We start from the raw sequence: 18,051 nt of genomic DNA, 5'->3' as shown, positions 1-18,051 counted from the left end.
GTCAATTGATATAATTTACCATATTAATAGATCAAAAAAGAAAACTTATATAATCATCTCAATAGATGCAGAAAAGTATTTGACCAAATTCAACACCCATTTATGAGAAAAACTTTCAAAACATAGCAACAAAAGGGAAATTCATAAATCTAAAAAGGGTACGAAACACCAAAGCTAACATTATGCTTACTGATTGCAAACAAATGCTTTTGCACTAAGATGAGAGACAAGACAAGGATATATATATATTTTTAAGACAAAGATATTTTATTCACTTCTTATGTTGAACATTACATTAGTTGCCTTAAACAATGCAAGATAAGGAGAAAAGAATATAAATTAGAAACAATGAAGTAAAACTATTTGCAGGCAATGTCCTAGGATAGTATAAAGAATGCGCACACGTGCAAATAAATAGCTACTGGATATAGTAAGTAATTTTAGCAAGTTGCAAGATATAAAGTTAATATGGACAAATGAATTGTACTTCTATATACTAGTAACAAATTATTGTAAGCATTTTTAATACTGTTAAGAATAACATCAAAAACAGAGAGATAAATATGGCAAAATATATGCAAGAGCTGTACGCTGAAAATTATAAATATTGCTGAAGGAAATTTTTAAAGACCTGAATAAGTAGAATTTGACAATTAATAGAATGTTAATTCTCCCCCAGATTGATATGTACATTCAACACAATCCCAACCAAAATCCCAACAGGTTGTTTTTGAGGTAGAAAATAAGCTGGTTCTATCTAAAACGTATACAGAAACTTTAAAGTTTAGAATAGCCGGGCCCGGCACGGTGGCTCACATCTGTAATCCCAGCACTTTGGGAGGCCGAGGTGGGTGGATCACCTGAGGTCAGGAATTTGAAACCAGCCTGGCCAACATGGTGAAATCCTGTTTCTACTAAAAAAAATTTTTTTAAATAGCCAGGCATGGTGGAAGATGCCTGTAATCCCAGTTACTCAGGAGGCTGATGCAGGAGAATCACTTGAACAGAGGCTGAGGGTTAGGGGCAGAGGTTACAGTAAGCCAAGATCACATTCCAGCCTGTGCAACAAGGAAGACACTCCATCTCAAAAAAAAAAAAAAAAAAAAAAAGCCAGGCACAGTGGCTCAAGCCTGTAATCCCAGCACTTTGGGAGGCCGAGGCGGGTGGATCACGAGGTCAAGAGATCAAGACCATCCTGGTCAACATGGTGAAACCCTGTCTCTACTAAAAATACAAAAAATTAGCTGGGCATCGTGGCGCATGCCTGTAATCCCAGCTACTCAGGAGGCTGAGGCAGGAGAATTGCCTGAACCCAGGAGGCAGAGGTTGCAGTGAGCCGAGATCGCGACATTGCACTCTAGCCTGGGTAACAAGAGCGAAACTCCATCTCAAAAAAAAAAAAAAAAAAACTTAGAATAGCCAAAACATACTTGAAAAGGAACATTAGAGACTATGCAAATTCAAAACATGACACATCCTTCAGAGTAGCTAAAATTAGAAAGTGTTGGCAAGGATGTAGATGAAGTAGAATTCTCTTTGTGGAGCTGTATAACTTAGTAAAACCAGCTTGTGAAAAGTTTGAAATTATCTGCTAAAGTTGAACATATGCTCTTGTCATTGCCACAACAATGCCCCATAATAAATCACCCCAAACTCAGTTAGCTTATGATAACAGCATTAATTCTCAGACTCACTGATCTTCAGGATGTCTAAAGTTCTGCTAATCCAAAGTGTGTTGGGGTGTAGGTTGGTGTCACATCTGCTCCACATAGGTTTGTTCTGGAGACCCGGGCTGAAGAGACAACAGCTACACAAGATATGTTCTCCACATATGAATCACCTGAGCACAAGAGCCAAGTCAAATGACAGAAGCACACTTAAGAATCCTGCTGTGTCATGCCTGCTAATATTCTATCAGCCAAAAGACCTCACTTAGACCAAGCCCAATACCAATGGAGAAGTAAACTTGGCCAGCAGTGGGGAATAAGGGCATAAATATTTGCTGACACAAAAATCCAAATCATCATGTCTAGCATTCCAAAATCCCAATCCCAGCTTTTCATCCAACAGAAATAAGTGCCCATGTACACCAAGAGATATCAGTGAGAATGATCACAAAAATATTATTTATAATAGCCAAGAACTGGACACAGCCCAAATGTCCATCAATAATACAATGAGTAGGGCAAATATGTTACATTCACGCCTTCATATAGAGCAATGAAAACAAAAGAACAAGTACACCCAAAAACATAGCGAGTCTCACAAGCAGGCACAAAATTATTCACTTTAAATACAGCTCAAACCACAAGCAAACTAAATGATAAAGCTTCAGGGTGCATATTTAGGTGGCACGCTTACTTTTAAAAGCAAAGAAGAGATTACCATGGAAGCCGGAATAGTTGTTAGGCTAGGGAAGCGGGGTGGGGTACTGGCAATGTTCTATCTCGTGATGGCGTGTTGGTTTCATGCATATTTGCCTTGTGATAAATCATGGAGTTGTACATTCTGGTTTTGTGCACTATTAAAATAGTCATTATATTACATTCTCTACTTCTACAGTCAGCCTTCTTCAGTTCTTGAATAGGTTTGTTTTCACTTCACAAGTCCTTTGCACTTGCTTTGCCTTCTGTCTGGAAAGCTCTTCCTGTGCATAGTCCAAGCTTTGGTTCTATCGGTTTGAATATTTAGGGTTTGACCTCGAATGTCCCCATTTCAGTAAGATATTGTAGTTCTGTTGCTTCTGCCCTTGGCCTCCAGCCCCTAGTCCCATCCACTAGCATTTCCAGTGAGTTTTCACAGCATGTATTACTATCTGAAATTGTTTTGTTGTGGTGGTGATTTACCTGTGTTTGTCACTCACCTCTGGAATAAATTCCATTATGGGCAGGGTCCTTGTCTAGCTTGTTCATAATTGTAAAATCAGAGTCTACTACAGCACCTGGTCACAGTAAACAGTAAACACAATGACTAAATCACTTGGTATTACCAGCACAGTGCCTGACTCATGATGCATGTTCATTAGCACTTAATCTCTCTCATTGGTACATTCATGTGTCACTTAATAATGTTTCAGTTAACAACAGACCACATATTCAATAGTGATCTTATATGATTATAATAGAGCTGAAAAGTTCTATTGCCTAGTGATACTGTAGCCATCTTAATTTCATACAGCAATGCATTGCTCACGTGTTTGTGATGATGCTGGTGTAAACTAACCTACTTGCACTGCCAGTTGTATAAAAATATAGCACACACAGCCGGGTGTGGTGGCTCACACCTGTAATCCCGGCACTTTGGGAGGCTGAGGTAGGCAGATGACCTGAGGTAAGGAGTTCAAGACCAGCCTAGCCAGCATGACAAAACCCTGTCTCTACTAAAAAATAGAGAAATTAGCTGGGCATGGTGACAGGTGCCTGTAATCCCAGCTACTCGGGAGGCTGAGGCAGGAGAATCACTTGAACCTGGGAGGCAGAGGTTGCAGTGAGCCCAGATCACAGCACTGCACTCCAGCCTGTGCAACAGAGTGAGACTCCATCTCCAAAAAGTAAAGTATAGCACACACAATTATGTACAGCACATAATACTTGATAATGATCATAGACTATGTTACTGGATAATTTATTCACTATACTTTCATCGTTTAGAGTGTACTTCTAATCGCTTCTTGGCCTTTTGGCTAAGATCAAGTGTAGAGTGTACTCCTATTTATGTTTTTTAAAAGGTTAATTGTAAATAAACCTCAGGCAGGTTCTTCAAGAAGTATCCAGAAGAAGGCATTGTTATCACAGACTATGACAGCTCCATGCATGTAGCTGCCCCTGAAGACCCTCTAATGGGACAAAATGGAGGTGGAAGACAATGATATTGATGGTCTTGACCCAGTGTAGGCCTAAGCTAATGTGTGTTTGTGTATTAGTTTTTAATTTAAAAAGTTTAAAAAGTAAATTAAAATTTTTGAAAATAGAAAAAAAAATCTTACAGATTAAGGATATAAAAAAAATCTGTACAGCTGTACAATGTGTTTGTTTTAAGCTGAGTGTTATTACAAAACAGTCTTAAAATTTAAGTTTAAAAAAGTTACAAGATTATTAAAGAATTTTTAAAAATAAATTCAGTGTACCTTAGGTGTAGAGTGTTTATAGTCTACGGAAGTGTACAGTAATGTCCCAGACCTTCACATTCTCATCACCCACTCAGAGAGTCACCCAGAGCAGCTTCCAGTACTGTAAGCTCCATTCGTGGGAATGCCTTACACAAATATACCATTATTTGTATTTTATACTGTATTTTTACTGTACGTTTTGAGATGGACTCTTACTATGTTGCTCAAGCTGAATGCAATGGTGCAATCTTGGCTCACTGAAACCGCTGCCTCTGAGGTTCAAGAGATTCTCCTGCCTCAGCTTCCGTAGCAGCTGGTATTACAGGCACCTTTCACCACACCCAGCTAATTTTTGTATTTTTAGTAGAGATGGGGTTTCGCCATGTAGGCTAGGCTGGTCTCGAACTCCGGACCTCAGACAATCTGCTCGCTTCGGCCTCCCAAAGTGCTGGGATTATAGGCATGAACCACTGCACCTGGCCTTACCGTACCTTTTCTATGTCTAGATACACTTGTACAAATACTTACCATTGTGTTATAATTGTCTACAGCATTAAATACAGTAACATACAGTACGGGTTTGTAGCCAGCAGCAATGGGCTATGCCTTATAAGCGTAGGTGTGTAGTAGTAGGTTATGCTTCTAGGTTTCTATGATGTTTGCTCAAAGACCAAATTTAGGCATCTCTCTCTCTCATAAGGTGTTCCTATAGTTCAACGATGTGTGCATGACTATTTATCATGGGCAAGGATAAAGCTGAACTTACTGATGGCCACTTTATTTACCATTACCTTAGCTCTCTGTGCACGTGTTATAAATTTCTAGAGGTGCTTTCCTAGGGGTAACAGCCACATCTGCTACATGCATTAAAACAAGGGCAAGATTTCGAAAATGTCGCATTTGGCCAAGACAAAGCAACTCTTCCTGCAGCAGTAGCTGCGGCGGGAAACACAGAAAACGGCGAAAGCGCCCGAAGGCGGCCACGTGGGCGACTGCCACGGGGCTCCAGCTCCGCCGACGGGGCCTCTGCAGCCTCTTCCCAAAGGCACCTTCCGCATCCGGTTAGGGGTCGGCTTCGCGAGAAAAGATGCGCTCACCGGGATTGGCCGTCCAATCAGGCGCGAGCTGCGGCCTTACGCCTGCGCAGAAGGGAGACGAGAGCGCCGCGTGGACGCCGACCTCCGTCCGCGCCTGCGCCTTGGCTTCTCCCCGGCGATTGGTTCCCATGTCCGAGGGGGCCGCCTCACTTCAGTTTTCACTTTCCTTTTTTTTGGCCCCCCCACCACCCGCACCTCTTCTTTTCCTTTGGCCGTGAGGTTTTGCTTCCGGTTGCTAACGCCGGTCAGCGAGAAAGTCGACATGTTCTCTCAGGCGGCTGGGCGTCCCGGGGCTGCCTCTCGCCTGTGACCCTGACGGGAGACGGAGCGCGGACAGGCGCGGCGTCCCTGTCAGCGCCAGCAGCCAGGACCCCGGGATCGGAAGGACGGCGTGCCCCTGAGGGGTCTCCCCGCGGGAGCGCGGAGCCTGCGCCTGGTGCTGCCCACGTGCGCCGGTAGTCGCGAGGGCCGGGGCCGGAGGGGGGGGGACGCAGAGGACGGCCGGGAGAAGCATGGGAAGGAGGCTGAGCCGGAATCTCAGGTCCTCGGGGGCGGCGGCCGCGCCACGGACGGGTAAGTCACCCCGGGCTGGGCGCCTGGGAAGCCTGCGAGGAGGACGGCGGGTCCCCGAGGCCGAGCGCTCGGGCAGCCGCCGGGGATGGGCTGCGAGGGGCGGGCGCGCTGTCGGCGCCGGCTGGGTGACTCGACCTTCCGTCCTGCGCTACACCCTGCGGCCGCGCCCGGTGTCGCGGGCTGGGAGAGCCTAACCGTGTCGTCCTGCCCTTTTTTGAGGCGCTTCGTTTGCGTCGCCTGTCAGGGGACAGCTTCGTCCTCAGGGATAGGATGCCAAGTTCCTGAAGGTTCCCGGGATCCTCGGGTTTGCGCCGGCGGGGAAGGCGTTTCCTGCGGCTTCTGTGTGAAGCCTGCTGCTCCTCGGGAGTTTCTCTGAGCGGAGGCCTGATGGCCATGCGCCGCCGTTTCTTTTTAGGGCGAAGCAGGTCTCTCCGAAGCGGGGGGTCACTTAGCAGCAAAACCAAGCCGGGCTGGAGCGTTAGGATGGCTTGGTCTGAGCAACCCAGGAGTGTGTCTGAAGGCGGCGCCAGGCAGCGTTTCGTGGAGGACTGGGTTGCTGAGTGAAATGCCGAGGAAGATTGCTCTGGAAATTCTCAAGTTTCTCTTAATCTCCTCGTGTCTGTTTGAAGTCTGTCAATATAAACAAACCACGCTTCCTCTTCCTTAATCTCCCTGTAAGGTAAAGTTAGAATAGTAAAGTTTATGAAAGTGTATCCAAAACTTAAGTATGTGGTATACAAGTGTATGGTGGTGTTGGACTAGCATTCGCGATGTGAGAGTGGACAGTGTTCCCCCGAATAGAACGCTAAAGGGGAAGAGGAATGAGCTTGTGACATTTAATAGAGGATGAGCCTGGAAGTAATCCTAGCTTGGAGGTTTATAACAAAGCAGTGTCCCGTAAGGGCGCAGAAATACCCTTCTGTTGAAAAAACTGTCTTATTGGAATGACTAGCTGTGTGCAGTATCTCCAGTACTGTTCATTAATAAATCACTAAGCCAGGGCAGAAAAAGGGTGACGAAAGGTCCACAGTTATTTTAAGGAATACAAAGACGGCATATTTGAAATTTTGTATGTATGCAGGACATTTGCCCAAATGTAACTGATTTTCTTGAAAGGGAGCTGTAAGCATCCCTGTAGTCTAAACGTAGTTGCTTAAATGGGTTATAATCGGTAACGTGCCTACAAACTTGACTGAGACGTGTTTGTTATATATAGAATAATATCTAGAAAATAGGTCGATAATGGCATGTGTTTATCAAGTGACTCTCATTCTTCTATTGGTAGACATTCAAGTTATTTTCAAGATAACCCCTATAATCATACTGCAGTGATTACTTGCTGTTATAAACAGTGCTTCAGGTGCTCATGATAGTATTTCTGTAAAATTGAGTCCTTACGAGAGTACTGGATAATAATGTTGCTAAATTGCCCCGAAATGATTGTACCTTTCTATCTTCACTCTCTCCAAAGATGTGTTTTTATCTCCCATGCTAGCCAGCACTGGATGATAATAGTGTTTTAAAATTATCTTAGCCACCTTAGTAATTGAAAGTAACATTCTGTTTTAATTTTTATCTTCCTTGGTGAATACAAAAGTTAAATATTTTTAGTCAGGTCATATCACTGGCTGATATTTTTATTGGGTCTGAGCTCTCTTTTCTTTGACCCATGTAACTATTACCATAGTATTTTAATTACAGTTTTATAATATATGTTGGTATTTTCTTTTGAAAAAGAGCTTTGGGTTTTTCATTTGCATTTTTTCTTCCGGAAGAAATTAGAACTGTCTTTTTAAGTCCTATAGAAAATCTTTTCGGAATATTGATTGATGGCGTTGAATTTATAATTTCAGAAGAGACATTCTTTTGAGTTTTTCCTCCTAGGAGAATAGGTACATCTCCCTTTTTCGTCTTTAAAAATTTTTATTGTGAAATATATCATTAATATGTGCTCACGTTTTGTCAGTACATACTAATGGCATATTTCACAATAAAAATAATGAAAACTTAATTAAAAAGCTTTAGAACCTTTAGTTAGTTTAGAAACCTTTTGTGTGTTTCTACCCCAGGAGGAAAGTGTTCCCTGCCCCCATTACCTTGGCCATTATTAATTTTGTATTATTCCCTTGCTTTTTAAAACAGTTTTATCACCTGTATAGGTAATCTTAACTAACATTGTTTACTCCTACCTGTTTTTGAACTTTATTTAAATAAAGTTGTATTCTGTATTCCGTGAATTACTTTTATTAAACATTGGGTTTCTGAGATACATTCATGTTAAAGCACGTGCCTATAGTTTAGCAGTTTAGAAACTTGATTCCCAGGACTTTACGCTTTTAAGAACCATTGAGGGGACCAGGCACAGTGGCTCACACCTGTCATCTTAGCACTTTGAGAGGCCGAGGCAAACTTGTCTCTACTAAAAATACAAAAATTAGCTGGGCGTGGTGGCAGGTGCCAGTAGTCCCAGCTGCTCGAGAGGCTGGGACAGGAGAATCACTTGAACCTGGGAGACAGAGCTTGCAGTGAGCCAAGGTCGTGCCATTCTACTGCAGCCTGGGTGACAGAGTGAGACCCCGTCTCAAAAAGAAAAGAAAAAAAAACAAAAAACCTTGAAGATCCCAAAGATTTTTTATTGGATTATATCAATTGATAATTACCATATTAGATATTAAAACTGACCAATCTGAAATACATGTGTATTTATTGGTATCTTTAAAAATAATGCATTACATCTTAACATATTTTATTCCCCCAAAGTTAGTAACAAGAGTGAGATTTTTGTACAGTTTTGCAAATATGCTGAATGTTTCCTTTAATGACTACAGTCTTACCTGCTTTTGTATTCATTGTGTTGCATTGTGTTTCTTTGCTTTTTGTTTTTGTTTTTTTAGGCATTGTTTCACTCTCATTGCCCAGGCTGGAGTGCAATGGCCAGATCTCGGCTCACTGCAACTTCTGCCTCCCAGATTCAAGTGATTGTCCTGCCTCAGCCTCCCAAGTAGCTGGGATTACAGGCATGTGCCACAACGCTGGCTAATTTTGTATTTTTAGTAGTGATGGGGTTTCACTGTGTTGTCCAAGATGGTCTCGATCTCCTGACCTCATTATCCTTCCACCTCGGACTTCCAAAGTCCTGGGATTACTGGTGTGAGCCAGCGCGCCTGACTTGCCATGTATTGGTTTGGTTGAAGTACATGAAGAAAATCCAGCCTTATTCAGCTGAGTAGTTGAAAAAGAGGAATATTTTAATAATCTTTTCAGATGATTATGTTCTTTTTTGATATTCATCAAAACCTATCAGTTTTGTGTTTTTGTTTCTCTTTGGTTTTTTTAGGACAGTGTCTTGCTCTGTTGCCCAGGCTAGAGTGCAGTGATACTATCACAGCTCACTACAGCCTCCAACTCCTGGGCTCAAGCAGTCCTGCCTCAGTACAGGCACACACCACCAGGCCTGGCTAATTTTTAATTGTTTTTTGTAGGACAAAGTCTTGCTATGTTGCCCAATCTAGTCTCGAACTCCTGGCCTTTAACAATTCCTCTGCCTCAGCCTCCCAAAGCACTGGGACTATATAGCATTCAGCCCCAATAGTTTCTTGAATGTTAGCTGCAGTGTAGAATTTGAAACGATATGAATGAACTTCTCATGCTCTAACGTTAAAATCCATTGGCCTATCCTGTACTTTCAAGGGCTCTTTTACCTACCCATGGGTCATTTGGAAAATAATGGTTCACTGAATTATGCAGCTCTTTCACGTGACACATTTCATCATATAATTTTAGAAAATTGTTTGCACATGGTGATCCTAGGCTTATGTGCTCCTAGCATTTTGGGAGGTTGAACTGGGAGGACTGCTTGAGCCAGGTTTGAGACCAGCCTAGGCAACATAGTGAGACCCCATCTTTAAAAAAAAAAAAAATTAGCTGAGTGTGGTAGTACACACCTGTGGCACCAGCTACATGGGAGGCTGAAGCGGGAGGATCACTTGAGCTCAGGAAGTCGAGATTGCAGTGAGCCGTGATCATGCCACTGTACTCCAGCCTGGGCAACATAGTGAGACCCTGCCTCTTTAAAAAGAAAAGGGGGGAAAAAAAAAAAGTACAACCTTTGGTGGATTGGCTGCTTTTTTTTTTTGGAGACAGAGTCTTGCTCTGTCATCCAGGCTGGAGGGCAGTGGCATGATTTCTGCTCACTGCAATCTCTGCCTCCCAAGTTCAGGTGATTCTCCTGCCTCAGCCTCCCAAGTAGCTGGGATTACAGGTGTGTGCCACTACACCCAGCTAATTTTTTGCCTTTTTTAGTAGAGATGTGGTTTCACCATGTTAGCCAGGATAGCGCCATCTCCTGACCTCGTGATCTGCCCACCTTGGCCTCCCAAAGTGCTGGGATTACAGGTTTGAGCCACTGTGCCTGGCCTGGAATGGCTTTTATTGATGATCTATTGATGAAAAACAGTTTTTGTTCACCTGAAAATGTCATTTCACAGCCATTCTTGAATGATGTTTTTGCTGAATACAGAAGTTGGCAGTTGTTTTCTTTTGGCATGCTGAAGCTCTTATTCCTCCGTCTTTTGTCGTTAATTATTGCTATTGAAAAGTCACCTATTGGTCTGTCAGTTCCTTTTGCTCTGACTGCTTTTGGGGTTCTTTTGTTGTTATTTTGGTCCTTAGCTTTTTGCTGTTTTGCTGTTAATGTGTATTTATCTTGCTTGGGATTGTCTTCTTAAATCTGTAAATTGGAGGTGTTTATAAATGTGTTTATTGTCTATTCATAATTTATTAAATATTAATTCCATTTATGTTTTACTTAATGTATAATTTTTTTGTTATCTACATAGTAAGTATTCTCTTCTGGTCTTTTACTCTTTTCACTTTGTTTCCCATAGCTTCCCCAACAGATTTTTGATAAGTTGAAAGTAAAACAGTGAGTCTCTGGAACTGGTCTTTGGAAGAGCGGGTAGAGTTTTTGACTACTCTCTTCATTTTCGTCATTATTATTGGTTTATTTAAATATTTTTTCTATTGAGACCAATGTTAGTAAATTATATTTTTATAGTTTTCAGATTTATTGTTATAAATTATACATGGTGATTTATAATTTTAGAAATACCTTCTTTGTATTTGTGGTTATATCATCTGTTTTCAGTATTTAGTTTTTTCCTTTTTGTATTTGCTAAAAGATTACCTATTTTATTATTATTCTTTAACCAGCTTTTGCTTTTATTGATTGACTGAGTTGGCTTTTTAAAGTGGCTTTTTAAAATTACTGTTTTTAATCATAAGAAGTATCTGGAGTGTACTTCTGTTTTCTCCTAGTAAGATTTTAATTACATTTAATTAGATAACTAAATCCCTTGCTACTATTTTGTATAAAGATTTACTACCCTCCTTGGCATGGTGAAATAGACCCTGTTAAGAACCTTTCATGTACAACTGCTCCCTCATTAGGAGAAAGAATATTCAAGACCCCAATGCCTGGAGTTTGTCCAGTTGAGGCATCTACTTCACCCTGGGAATATCCCCTACTTATCTGTGTCCAGGACATTTTGCGTGGGCTATATGTAGAGGTGGTGGCATTACAAAATTATCTTTGTATTGCCATAAATCAGATGTCACTTTCTCTTTTGTCATATGTAATAATCAAGAGTACCTAAAGTTGGGTCTTGAAATATAATTGTTTCCAAGAGAAATTTATTCTCAGGGTTTTCTTTTAAGAGGGACAAAACTACTTAACAGCATTCTTTTTTTTTTTTTTTTTTTTGAGACGGAGTTTTGCTCTTGTTACCCAGGCTGGAGTGTGCAATGGCGCGATCTCGGCTCACCGCAACCTCCGCCTCCTGGGTTCAGGCAATTCTCCTGACTCAACCTCCTGAGTAGCTGGGATTACAGGCATGCACCATCATGCCCAGCTAATTTTTTGTATTTTTAGTAGAGACGGGGTTTCACCATGTTGACCAGGATGGTCTTGATCTCTTGACCTTGTGATCCACCCGCCTCGGCCTCCCAAAGTGCTGGGATTACAGGCTTGAGCCACCGCGCCCGGCCTACTTAACAGTATTCTTACATTAAGTATAGTAATGAGTATGATACAACCATTTTATACAGGCCAAAGATAATTCAGTGCCAAAGCACAAACTCATAAACCCAATCGATGAGGAACCAGAACAACGGTCAGTGCTGTATACAGATATCTTAAAAAGTCATCAGATAAACTGTGAAATCATTCTAATGAAAGTTATGATCTTGATGCCAGGTGCAGTGGCTCATGCCTGTAATCTCAGCACTTTGGGAGGCCGAAGCAGGCAAATCACGAGGTCAGGAGATAGAGACTATCCTGGCCAACATGGTGAAACCTGGTCTCTACTTAAATACAAAAATTAGCCTGGCATGGTAGTGCATGCCTGTAGTCTGAGCTACTCTAGGGAGGCTGAGGCAGGGGAATCACTTGAACCCGAGAGGCAGAGATTTCAGTGAGCGGAGATCGAGCCACTGCACTCCAGCCTGGGCGACAGAGTGAGACAATTATTTGTTGTTTTTACATAGTGTAGCAGGAAGAAAATTGGGGTGTTAGTTTGTAAGCATCAGCCTAATAAACCAAAAATACTTTTTATGGTAGATTGGATTTTGAGAATGTTAAAACAGTCTTCAGAAATTGAATATTAAATCCAAAAATAAGCAAGCTATAAATGAAAAAGTCATCGTAAATAGGTATAATTCACTTTACTCAAGAGGTGTAATCCCAAAAAAAAGTTTTTAAAAAAGGCAATTTCTCTCCTACTGGATATACTAAATACCCTAGTGAATTTTCTATTTTAAATAGCTCATTGTTAATCTACATAATTCATTATGAATTTAAATAACTTGCTTTATGAGTTCAAATTATCCTGTATCCTATACAACACAATAATGGTAGTAAGATCTACTAATTAGGTTTTCTTCTGGGAAATGCATGTGGGTATCTTAAATTGCTTAGTTAAAACATAATGAGTAAAAATGTCAGGTCAGGCCAATACTTCATTTTCCCCCTGCTCCTCCATTTAATTTTATTTTTGGTGAATTTTGTTAAGTCTGCATGGCTTATTGGGAAAGGACCTCATCCCTACCTCAGGCTTTGGTATCAGCTCTCCTGAAGATATGTGAAGTATTAAAAAATTATCTTCAGGGCCGGCATGGTGGCTCACGCCTCTAATCCCAACTACTCAGGAGGCTGAGGCAGGGGAATCGCCTGAATCCAGGAGGCAGAGGTTGCACTGAGCCACGATTGTGCCACTGCACTCTGTCTCAAAAAAAAAAAAAAAAAAAAAAAAGCCATATTCAGTATGAATTTGTTTTGTTAAATGTATAAATACATTTTTTATTATCTACGTAATAAACTAAAAAGTAAAGCCACATCAGACTGACCAATGAGGCTGCATAAATGATGGTGAGACGAAGAGTTATAGTAACTTGAGATCACTGTAGTGAAAACAACGTGGATATTTTAGATTAGACCTGAGATTGATAGATTTTCTTACTCCAGGCTTGCGAGGACACTTAGGGAAATTGGAACTTGGAGTGTTCTTTGTCAAATAACACTAAAACCGTCCTCCTAGCTGGGTTGCTGTGCGACGTCCAAGTACTCGGGGGTTGCGGGGGGCGGGGGGCAGTTGGCTTGCTGTCCTGTGCTCGGTTCTGACGACTGAGCCCGCCTACGTCTGCGGGGGTTCCCCGGATACTGCGGGTTCTGTAGTAGGGTTCCCTGGTTTGTGGAGTGCCCACGCCTTACAAGCCCGTTTGGGTCTACGGAGTGTGTGGGGATCTTCCAGCCCCGTTCCCTGTGTGGGCTCAGTGGGGTTTGAGGGAATCCCCTTGTTCTGTGAGGTCCATGGGCACTGAGTCAGGGCCATGTCCCTGGGCTCCGCTCGCGGAGCCATCGTCATCCTTGTTGACTTTCAAAAGGCGCTGCCGTCCCCGCGCCCTACACGCTCTGCACGCCCTGCACCGAGTTCCCCCGCCTTGGCGCACTGGCCTCGGCTGGCGGGAGGGGGGTCTGAGGGGGTCAGAGGTGGGAGGGGGCCGGAGGGGCTGCCGGCTGAGCAGAGACACAGTCCCCTCCCCCACACGACATGAGGTGAGTCGGGGAGGGGCCCAGGTCTCCTCCTTGCTGTAGTGGGAAATTCGGAGCCCTACTCTGTTTGAGGCGGGCTCACCTACGGAGGTGGCTCATAATACAGCACTGAGTGCGAAGGAGACCCGGGAAAATGGACCGATTCTGTCTAGTATCGTTTTACCTTCAGGTGAGGGTGTGGGAAGAGAAGCTTTGGCAGGGTCAGTGAGGCCCGCAGTAGAGACCAGGTGATGGCAGACATTTTTATATGGTACGCGAAGGCTTACTTCACTCCTGATTGTGAGTGGATTGCGTGTGGCAGTGGTGGAGTCCTTGCAGAACTACCAGAGAGGTGTTAGTTCTGTGTGTGCCTGTGTAAACCTACCATAGTTAAGGTCACCTTTTTGAAATGTAGAACAGTGATTACAAATGGACTTTGCGCTTCAAGTAATTGCAGGTTACCTTAGTTTTTTCTCCCTTTGTGTGTGATTATATTGGTTTAAACTTTTGTACCTGGCAAAAAAAATTTTAAAGGATGTTTCTATGAAAATCATACGTTTCTCAGAGTATATTTTCTGGATTTTAATAGGGTCACTTTGTTTTCTGGGTATCTGTTTTGACTTATGGGAAACGCTATTTGTTTTCTCTACATTTGCTTCATTAAAAAAAAAAAATAATACAGGCGTTCAAGACCAACCTGGGCAGCCTCATTTTGGAGGGAAAAACCCCACAAAACTACAACTATAATTTGCTGCTACTTAGGACTATGGGAGATCTTTTTTCCAAGTGAAAAGAGCTTTGTTTGTCCCAGATTATGTTTATTTAAAATTTCAGATAATATGTAAAGCTGTATAAAATAAAGCAAAAACTACCATACTTGTCCCACCCAAAGATAACTCCATAGAATATTTGATTACCTATTGTGCTAGGAGTTCTGTTGGACACTAGAGAGTTTGGTGAACAAGACAAACAGTGTCTGCCTCTATAAATCTTACATTCTGGTTGGGAAAACAGACCTCTCCCAACCCCACCAAAAATAAATTTGTGATAATTCCATTTTCTAGTGCTTTAAGAAAACACCTATTTTGAGTGGGGTGATCAGAGGTTTATCTGAGTGGGTAACTGAAATAAATGTCACTAAAGGAAGAAAAAGAAGCTCAACCACGGGAGTAATGGGGAAAAACAAGAATTCTGGTGAGAAATAATAGCATGCACAAAGGCCTTAAAAGAGGAAAAAGCTGTAAAAAGAAAGATCCATGTAGCTAACACTCAGTAGTAAATCAGGAGAAAGTAGAGCAAGGTGAGGTGTAGGAAATCAGCAGGGACCAAATCTTGCTTGTCCACGACCAGGAGTGTGTGTTTTGTGTTCTGAGGGCAGTGAGAGGCTACTCTAGGGGCTTTAATTAGAGAAATGGAAGTGATCTGGAAAACTAATTGATGAATTCGTTAAGTAAATATTTGTTGAAATCTTACTGTGTACTGGCAGTACAACATTGAAAAGGACAAAGCCCCTGTATTCATGAAACTACTAATCTAGTGGTTGGACAACTATCAGATGAACAAGAAAAAACACCAAGATATTGGTAAATGTGCAGAAGATGACCATTGTTTAAATTGTGATGTATGTTCTTTAAGACATGGTGTATTACACATACACTAATTTTGGAACTTGCTATTCTTTCCCCTGAATAATTTATGGTAGGACATTTTTCATTGTTACTAAATAGTTTTCTTTGGGGGCATCTTAATTTGATTTTGGATTAAGTATGGTAAATAACATGCATAAACGGAGAAATACTGTGCAGCAGCAAAAATTTGTAAGTTACAAGGAATCTGATGGGAGTTACATAGTAACTTCCTTTTGATAGTCTGACATGTGGCTCTCCAATCCCATCCCAGACCCTGGCTGCCCGTTTGTGGTTTTTTTACTTTGACCTATTAATATAGTTAAGTTTGTGGATTTACTATTTATTGAGCCATTTTTGCATCTTAAAATGAGCCCTAATTGATCTGTTATTATTTTAATGTCCTAATGGATTTACTTTGCCAATGCATATATTTAGGATTTTCTTTTCTTTTCTTTTCTTTTTTAAGAAAGAAAGAAAAATAATGATGATAGTAAAATAAAATAAAAGAATAAAGGAGAGGGAGAAAGAGAAAGAGGAAGAGGGAGAGAGAACGGCAGTGTTGCTTTATTGCCTGGGCTAGAATGCAGTCTAAAAATGGGTATGCCTATAATTGTGCTTAATAATGGAGACATGAAAAAAAATGAGGGAAGAAAATAACAAACAAGCAGCCAACCAGTATTTCATTCAAACCTGTAAGTAGGTGTGATGTGGTACTGATAGGAGTGTATGTTTTCTGTATTTAAAGTGGAGAGTTCTATAAATGTTAATGAAGTTTACTTGTTCCAGATCTGAGTTCAAGTCCTGGATATCGTTAATTTTCTGTCTCATTGATCTGTCTAATATTAATGTTGAAGTCTCCCACTGTTATTGTGTGGGAGTCTAAGTCTCTTTATTATAAGTCTTATATATCTGGGTATTCGTGTATTGGGTGCGTATATATTTAGGATCTTTAGCTCTTCTTGTTGCATTGATTATCATTATGTAATGTCCTTCTTTGCTTCTTTTGATCTTTGTTGCTTTAAAGACTATTTTATCAGAGGTAAAAGTTGCAGCTCCTGCTTTTTGTTTATTTATTTATTTTTGCTCTCCATTTGGTTGGTAAATCTTTCTCCATCCCTTTGTTTTGAGTCTTTGTGTATCCTTGCATGTGAAATGGGTCTGGATGCAGCATCATGAATATTGATTTTCATATCAATATTCATGAGAGATCGGTCTATAGTTGTTTTTGTTTTGTTTTGTTTTGTTTTTTTGAGACGGAGTTTCTTTCTTGTTGCCCAGGCTGGAGTGCAATGGTGCGATTGAGACTCATTGCAACCTCTGCCTCCCAGGTTCAAGCGATTCTCCTGCCTCAGCCTCCCAAGTAGCTGGGATTGCAGGCATGCACCACCACGCCTGACTAATTTTGTATTTTTAGTAGAGACAGGGTTTCTCCATGTTGATCAGGCTGGTCTTGAACTCCCAACCTCAGGTGATCCTCCCACCTCGGCCTCCCAAAGTGCTGGGATTACAGGCGTGAGCCACCGCGCCTGGCCTAGTTGTTGGTTTTTAATGTGTTTTCTTTGTCTAGTTTTGGTATTCGCATCTGATGGCTTTGTAAAAATACAATTAGGAAGTTTTATTTCTTTTTTGGAATTTTGGAACAGATTAAATAGCCTAGTATTATTTTTACTTCACTTAACAAATTCGTGTTTACTAAATATTCACCATGGGCCAGGAATTGGACTGGATGCTGAGTAATCGGGGTAAACAAAACAGATGTGGTTCCTGCCATGATATTGCTTGGTTTATTAAAGAAAAAGGCATTAATGGAGTAAGTACACATATGTAATTATAAATCATGCAGGAAAAGGGCAGGATGCTTTGAGAGAGTATCATTGAAGATCTTTAGATTGTGCTTTTTATGCATTTTAGTAATTAAGTATTGAATACATACATATACACTAACAGCTAATTTTTTAAATTAATATATATTGATTTGGTATGTAATTAGGGCTGTGGTGGGTATATTAGTAAAATGAGGTTTTCATGATTATACAAATTAAAATGTAATGGCAATACTAGCTACCATTGTATGTGGCAGCTGCATCATTTTTTAATTGTAGGAATTAAGACAGGTTAAGTAGACACTTTTAGTCTAACATGTTCAATTGTATACACTTTTTGGGAATCTAAGATTATAGTAAAAGAATAGGAATGTAAGTCCACAAGGATCAAGAGGAGGCGAGAGGAAGAGACAGCTGAAATCAATATTTGGGAAACTAGAAAGGAGATGGGCAACTAATAAATGATTTCATGAATTAGAAAATGCTGAAAACTGAAGAGAGGTAACCCAATAAGGAGCAAACAGATTCTTTGCACAGAATCTGGAAAAGTCTTAGGAATTGAGGATATCAAGTGCAGTACTTCTGAAGTCAAGAATTACAGGATGGGATGGGAATAGAAGGATTGGTTGATGGTCTTTATCATTTTAATACCCTAGAACCCCTTCTCCACTCCCATACACCCAGACTCAACTACTCTTTCTACCTTGATGGAAGACTGAAAGTTTATACCCAGGAG

The 18,051-nt window shown here is 41.2% G+C and overlaps 1 protein-coding gene and 1 pseudogene across 5 annotated transcripts in view; both read left to right on the top strand.

Moving 5' to 3' along the window:
* Nucleotides 1-3,662: 3,662 nt before the first annotated feature.
* Nucleotides 3,663-3,748, top strand: LOC120367687 (U2 spliceosomal RNA; annotated as a pseudogene).
* A 1,577-nt stretch (nucleotides 3,749-5,325) lies between these two features.
* Nucleotides 5,326-18,051, top strand: part of TASOR2 (transcription activation suppressor family member 2) — a 95,952-nt gene continuing 83,226 nt past the window's right edge. For 4 of the 5 annotated variants that reach the window (XM_039478809.2, XM_074405114.1, XM_074405110.1 and 1 more), the window contains exon 1: nucleotides 5,326-5,778. Coding sequence is in view for 1 of the 5 variants with exons in the window: in XM_074405110.1 (XP_074261211.1) it covers nucleotides 5,718-5,778 (61 nt within the window). In the remaining 4 variants the exon portion in view is untranslated. The remainder of the gene's footprint in view (nucleotides 5,779-18,051) is intronic. The other variant, XM_074405113.1, reaches the window with a different exon arrangement.

This window comes from Saimiri boliviensis, chromosome 8, assembly GCF_048565385.1.
Source record: "Saimiri boliviensis isolate mSaiBol1 chromosome 8, mSaiBol1.pri, whole genome shotgun sequence".
In the NCBI taxonomy this organism is placed as follows: Eukaryota; Metazoa; Chordata; class Mammalia; order Primates; family Cebidae; genus Saimiri; species Saimiri boliviensis.
The sequence above is the reverse complement of the archived record's forward strand: the minus strand, read 5'-3'. Positions and strand labels throughout refer to the sequence as shown.